The 6,900-nt window shown below is 42.0% G+C and overlaps 1 protein-coding gene and 1 long non-coding RNA gene across 4 annotated transcripts; one reads left to right on the top strand and one right to left on the bottom strand.

The window, feature by feature from the left end:
- Window positions 1-214: 214 nt before the first annotated feature.
- Window positions 215-3,592, bottom strand: LOC119216983 (phospholipid hydroperoxide glutathione peroxidase-like). 2 transcript variants are annotated; one of them, XM_037470259.2, is made up of 7 exons: window positions 3,432-3,592; window positions 1,863-1,957; window positions 1,519-1,663; window positions 1,021-1,172; window positions 856-880; window positions 644-703; window positions 215-557 (listed from the first exon to the last, which is right to left on the bottom strand). In XM_037470259.2, the coding sequence occupies exons 1-7, from the start codon at window positions 3,522-3,524 to the stop codon at window positions 525-527; spliced, it is 603 nt and encodes a 200-aa protein (XP_037326156.2). In that variant the 5' UTR covers window positions 3,525-3,592; the 3' UTR covers window positions 215-524. The 2 variants fall into 2 exon arrangements, with proteins under 2 accessions (XP_037326156.2, XP_037326157.2); XM_037470260.2 differs by lacking the exon at window positions 3,432-3,592 and adding an exon at window positions 2,134-2,310.
- A 208-nt stretch (window positions 3,593-3,800) lies between these two features.
- LOC119216985 (uncharacterized) lies at window positions 3,801-6,879 on the top strand. 2 transcript variants are annotated; one of them, XR_009956717.1, is made up of 3 exons: window positions 3,801-3,994; window positions 5,603-5,707; window positions 6,354-6,879. It is a non-coding gene; the product is annotated as an uncharacterized LOC119216985 (long non-coding RNA). The 2 variants fall into 2 exon arrangements; XR_005120183.2 differs by lacking the exon at window positions 6,354-6,879 and adding an exon at window positions 6,100-6,337.
- The last annotated feature ends 21 nt before the right edge of the window (window positions 6,880-6,900 follow it).

Below are 6,900 nucleotides of genomic sequence, written 5' to 3'. Positions count from 1 at the left end.
ACATTGTTCATGTTTACCCACAAGAACAAATCTCACTCCTGAACAGTTCTCTGACACACTTGAATTTTTCAGTGTGACGGAAATGGATTTTCAGGCTTTTCCCCCCCCCCCACAAATTCCATTTGGACTCAGCACAAAACACATCTCTTCTACAAGAAACCACAGCATAAAAACCTTGTAATATAATTTAAAAAGACAATAAAGACACATAATATTCAAGCTAAATGTAGTGCATTTAATTCTGAAAACAATGGCGCTCATTATTTTACTAAAAGAGTTAATCATCATTTTAGGGATCGTTTCTCTTTCTCTCCGGAGCACCGAGTGAACGCGCTCAGGGATCCTCCCAGGAGGTTTGCACGCCATTTTCATCAGGCCTCCTCTGGCCGCCACGCGGGTTTATGAGGAGACCGTCACTGGTTCTGGGTGGAAGCCAACGGTGTCCACTGGTTCTCGGAGAGCCGGAGAAAGGAGCGGAAGGGACTGACGATCACGGGGTGAGGGGGGAGTCCCCTGTGGGCCGGCTACAAGTATTTGGGAAGATCTTTCTCCACCACCTGGAAAAAAAGCAATTAGTCATCGATTAGTCAGACCATGCAAAGAATTTTGAATACACATAGAGCCTCTGTGGAAAAGTACATACACTTGGATCATCCAGAGGCCCGTATCTCTTCATCACCTGACCCTCTCTGTCAATCAAAAACTAAAGAGGAAAAAGAGGAAACTCAAACACGTGGAATTTATGGATCAAAAGTTCATTTCTGTTTTTCTTTGAGAGTTAAACAAATGTACTTATGTACTCATGATAGTAAACACAATGTATACATATAGATAAAATAAATAACACTTATTTACCTTGGTGAAATTCCACTTGATACTACTGCAGGAAGGAAAGCAAATTACAGGTTAAAAAAGAATCGTTGTGTTAAAAGGGATTTGAAGAAAGTCTCCATAGCTTAAATAAACCTGTTGTAATATAAACTTGTTGTGGTATAAAGCTGTTGTAATATTACCACGTACCTTCCCAAGAAGCCTTTCCCGTTGGGCTGGGCCTTGAGCCACTTCCACAGAGGGTGGGCTGTGGGCCCGTTCACATGGATCTTGCTGAACATGTCGAACCGAGCGTCGAAGGACTCTGCAAACCGCTTGATTTGAGTTTCATTGCCGGGCTCCTTCAAAATAAAACAAGTTGAGAGATATAATCGAGCAGATCAGCACCGTTAATGGCCCCAAGCTGGTTTAAAATGTTTGGCTTACAGAATACTGTGTAAGAAAAAAAAAGTTTAATAAGATAATCCAATGCAACATATAACATGAGTATCATTGATACACAATGTATCGTTTAGGGGAGGAAGTATTCCTTTAAGTTAGAACAATAAATTCTTCCTTTCTTTGCAAATAGTATTATGACCAAATGTTTTGTGATTAAAATCTAGATAACACCATAATCTAGCTGTGTTTTGTAACAACACACTTTGCCCGTGGCAGCACTGATCCTTGATTGAATCATTTATTTACCTGGTTCCCGAACTGGTTGGACGGGAAGGCGAGGATGCGTAAACCTCTCTCAGCGTACGTAGCGTGCATCGCCGCAAACTGAGAGTAGTTCACCGGGGTTTTACCTCATTTGGAGGCCACGTTGGTGATGATGACGACCTCCCCCCTGGAAACACAAAGACACGCGTCTTTATTTAGGGGTTATATATGTGTATATATATATATATATATATATATATATATATATATATATATATATATATATATATATCAATTTTAGATAACAATGTTCTGTTAATACCCAGATTTATGTTGTTTCATGCCAACCTTCATGCAAATTAGGTCACACAAAAAAAAAGCATTACCTGTATTTTTCGAGGGAAACCAAGTTGCCATCAATATCTATGGCTGAGAAGTTATAAATAGATGTGGCCACCTGCCAGTCCTCTGTTGGAGCAGACTGTAAGGAAAGACAAGAAAAAATGAGTGATGGGAACTTCCTTTCAACAAATATCACACATATAAATACTTCAAAAAAAAAAAGAATGAATACACATCCATTGAGTTGAACCCAATGAGACTCTGTTCCCCAGAGGAGACATAACCCCTCCGTCCCTCCCCTCGTGCATTTCTTACCATGGCCTGCAGCAGGACAGAGAAAAGGACAGTGGACCCTAAGAGACGCATGTCTGTCCCTCAGTAAGGTCCTCCGAAAGAAGGAGGCGATCAGAACTGTGACCACAGAGTACCCGACAGAGAGAAGGCAGGCGACCCAGTGTCCTCATGTAAGAGGGAACGAGTGGATCATTGACGGAATCGATCGGCTGCGAGTCTTTCAATAGGTTCCCTAATAAATCCACGTGAGACGCGCTGACGCACCGCGGTCCACAGTCCGCCGCGATGTCACCACCGCGTGCAGCTTGCGCCTCGTGAAAAGCAGAGAACGGCACACGTGGGGCGAAGGGCAACGATGTGAAGTAAATAAACTCGTGATGTAACGAGCTTAATGTCCGAACGTTGCGTCACTCCGCCAAATAACCACTAAATGGAATAGCAGAATAATCGGTGAAAGAATAAACAACAGAGTCATCGCAATTATTCCCATGATCATTTTGTTATACGTTGGATGGCGATCTGAACTCATCAGATCAAATGAAAGCAAAGCATCATCACGGTATTAATATGTAAAATAATATGCAAAATATATATATTATATGTAAACCTCACAACTGATCTGAACAGATGTTTTGTCTTATGATTCAAAATGTACAACTAGGAAGGACAGAAATATATAAAGGAAAATAAATATAGTAATAATACATGTTTTGGTAGTGAAAGACATTTGTATTTAAGACATGCAATTTCGTTTACATGAAAGGAAACCGCAGTGCATATTTAAAACTTCAACAATCTGTCCTTGATAGTCTGTGAAAATGATCGCTTAAAGGGATGCTAGTAAACTGAAAATAAACTTCCATTGCTTATATAATAAGATGTTAGCTGTAACCGACCTAGTCTTGTGAAACCTGTCACTCTCTGTACATGCTGACGCTTTCCTCATCGGCTGATATCAGCTGACAGATGATGGGGCGCTGCTGCTGCTGCAGGAACAACGGGTCTCCAAAGCAAGCTGATAATATGAGGTGACCCTTGCATTCCTCCAACGCCCTGCATTAAGTCATATGCGCATAAACCCCGCACCACCTCGGGAGTGTTTGGGATCGTTTCCCCACCAGGAAGGAAAGGTTTCCGAACGGAATGAGTAACTGGAAGAGTAGAAACAAAGACACGATCAGGTTTTAGTTTACCAAAACCGCATTCACCGTCCATCATGCGCAGCGTGTAAGAGTTGGCAGTGCGGGTGTTACGCAAACAGGACAATCACAGAAGAATCACACACTTTCTAAGCAGCTGGCACGTTGGGTTTACTTTACCGTTGAGGTTAAACCAAAGTACAGCGCTATCGCCAGCAGAGCTCCACCGCCCGCCACCGCCCCAAATATCAAAATAGCGCATAATGGCCTCATTGTTTCTCCCAAAGAGGCTCCATTTAATCCATTCTGGAGCTAAACCGAAAACGTCTGACTGCGTCCAGCCGTTTGTTGTGAAACTGCAGCGGAAACAAAGGGGGGCGAAACTGTAGAAATTCAACGATTGAAGAAAATATAAATTATAATTGTCGCTTTTAGTACAAATGTGGTTATAACCGTAGTATAAATACTGTAACTTTTATTTTTATACATGTAATAATAATCATTTTTATTTTTTGAAAACATATTCGTCAAACTCCACCCACGCGCTTGGCGTGACGTCATCAGATTGCGCCGATCAACTGAAACGTGCGTCGCGTTGTCCGCAGCGGCGAATCTGATCAATTAAAAAAACAACAGTAAATCATCTTTAGACCAAATCTACAGCAAGTGGAAACATTTGAGACAAGATGGATGACGAAGAGGAAATCTACAGGCCTTGGAAGATTCGTAAAACCATCATGCAGGTCCGTTATTTGTTAATGTTTTTCTTTTTTTAGCATGAGACAAACAAACGGTTACGCGAGTTTGTTGATTTTTCCGTCTGTTCTAATCTAAGTGGTTAACTGAGTTAGCCGGATCATTTTTAGGATGAGATGACGTAGATCAGGCTTTTCGGTTCCCCGAAGCAGGTTTTGCTAAATCACCATAGCGACACATCGAAAAACTTGAACCTGCTCCGACGGATTCACACAATAATAAAACTCCTAGCTCTATATGGTCATCTACATCTACACATACATATGATACATAAGCCGATACATTACATATATCCTCACAACTAGGGCTGCAACAACGAATCGATGAAATCGATTAGAATCGATTATTAAAAGCGTTGGCAACTAATTTCATTATCGATTCGTTGTGTCGCGCGACTATTATCTTTGAGTTTAAAAGAAAGTTGCGCGCGCCGCGCAGAGCTGAGAAAAAAAAAGTTGAGCGCTCGCGCAGCAGAACATCGGAGAGACCCGTAATACTGTTCTGAAACATGCGGAGGAAGAGAAGCCAATGCGATCTAAATATTTCACACTGAAATGGGGGGTGCGGGTCCTAGCGGGCAACGGGGGGGGGGGGGGGGGGTGCTGCGGTTTTCTTTGCAGCGCCAGTAGTTTTACGTTCTAATCGCCGCGCTCGACTTCAAGGTGTAACCTTTATTATTGTTCGGTCTGAAACAGCGCGCCCAGTGACGGTGGTGCAGCAATATTGATGTCCGGGTGGAAATCAGGATAAAGGTCGGTCCGGGATATTTTCGGGAGGGGCTTTGAAATTCGGGAGGGTTGAAATGTCTGATTGTAAGATATGCAAAAGCGACATGGCCTGGCACGGGAGCACCACGGGGATGATTCATGATTTTGTGCCTAATATATTTAATTTGGCGGCTGTAAAGTATACATCATGCGATGTGTGTATGTTTTTTGTGTTAGTCCATTTTATTTGCTTACTTAGGGATGTTCAAGGAGCAATCTGTTACTGCAAAAGATATTTAGGAAGTGCACAGTCAGTTCTATTTTTCAATAAAGGGTTGGAAATTAATGTTTTTACATTTTTTATTTTTTTATCCGATTCATCGATTAATCGAACAAATAATCGACAGATGAATCGATTATTAAAATAATCGTTAGTTGCAGCTCTACTCACAACTATCAATCCGACTCTTTGGGCTGGATTTTATCTACCTATTCTGAAAGAGTTGAGATACTAATTTTTGCCAGCAGCATCTCTGGCATCTCTGATGTCAATCATCACGTTAATTTGAGCTGGATAATGGGACATTTGATCAACTTCGTTGAACCACGTACGAGGAACAGGGCCCTGTTTCGTCTGGCTTCTCTCTTATTGTGGACTGTAGGTTTGACTTGTCTACACTTGTTCATGTCTGTCAGTGGAAGACATTTAAAAGTGTCTGACAGGCAGAAAATAATTGACTGGGCTGAAACCTACTAATACACACACACACACAGGGGACCTGGCAGCCCTTCGTTTACCGAAAAATGAAAAGACAAATTGTCCTTTGATCTAAAAAATGTAACAGTGAGCAAAAATGATATGAAGTATAATTTTTCTTCACTCTTCAGAGGAGCCAAAGGTGGAAATCAAGACGATCAAGATGTACTGTCAGAGGATGCAGGAGGAGAACATCACACGAGCCATCATCGTTGCATGACGCCGTCACCAAACAGGTGAACACACTTATCCTGCATGAACGTTGCTCTATTGTCTCTTGTAATAATGTGCTGAGTTCTTTAAATAGTTTCCATTTGTAATGATTTTGTAAAATAAACTATTCAAAATGTTTTGATTCAATGTTTTTTTTTTCTTTCTAAATGTTAAAGGTGTGAGTGACACTACTGCTGTGTGGCAGCGTTCTCTTCCGTATGCAAAATATAAAAAGTCCGCCCTACATCAACAAACAATTCTTAAATTACATTACACTAAAGTAACAGATCTCCGTAAACACACAACGACCTACATTTATTGGTTTTAGAACCTACCTTCCTCTTTCTTGCAAAGGCCATGTTGTCGTTACAGCAGACAGAAGCTCTGACAGCTTGTTTCTCTAAATCCTTCCCAGGGAAGTGAGCACGTCGTGTTCCTGCTCACCTTCAGTGCCACGAATTAAATGCAAATCCAAACCAGATGGAACAACTTTGACAATTTTTTAAAATGATATACCAAATATCCAGGACAAGGCAATACAGGCGACATTAATAGGACAATACTACATTTATTTTAAACCTTTTAGTGCTGAAATAAAACCAGAAACTCTCTGAACTGCCCCCGGGGGAGAACGGCTGGTTGTTGTTGTTGACGTCCGGCTCCATCCAGGTCCAGGCTGTCCCTGGGACTCAGCTGGTCCTCGTCCACGCTGTCCTGCCTCACCGGGCCCCTCTGCCCGCTGTCCTCCAGCTCCGAGTCCGAGAGCTGCTCGCTGGAGCCACGAGAGCTTCCTACAGGGGTTTGTTGCCGTTACACTCAAAGGCCAAATCGTCTGAGAAGCGGAGCTCCGTCCCAATGCGCACAGAGACAATCGCACTGCCACCAGCCGGTAGAGAGCGGCGAAAACTATGAAACAAATATATCTGCATAAAATAGTTACGCAACTAGCTGCAAAGCTTTTTTGAGTATACTCAACAGATGGATGTTGTGTTGACTCGCGATAAGAAGTTTGCTCAAAGTGCTGTCCTAAGTCTGTCCCATGTGACGAGGTACCTATGTCTGCAGCGACATGTTTTCCTGAATAAAATAAAACTAGGACTATTTCTTTGCTGGAATCTTTCAATGCCGTTTATAGGTAAAACACATTTGAATTTTTCAGTGTGACGGAAATGGATTTTCAGGCTTTCCCCCCCCCACAAAAACCTTGTCATATAAT

Source organism: Pungitius pungitius, chromosome 7 (genome assembly GCF_949316345.1).
Source record: "Pungitius pungitius chromosome 7, fPunPun2.1, whole genome shotgun sequence".
Taxonomy (NCBI): Eukaryota; Metazoa; Chordata; class Actinopteri; order Perciformes; family Gasterosteidae; genus Pungitius; species Pungitius pungitius.
The sequence above is the reverse complement of the archived record's forward strand: the minus strand, read 5'-3'. Positions and strand labels throughout refer to the sequence as shown.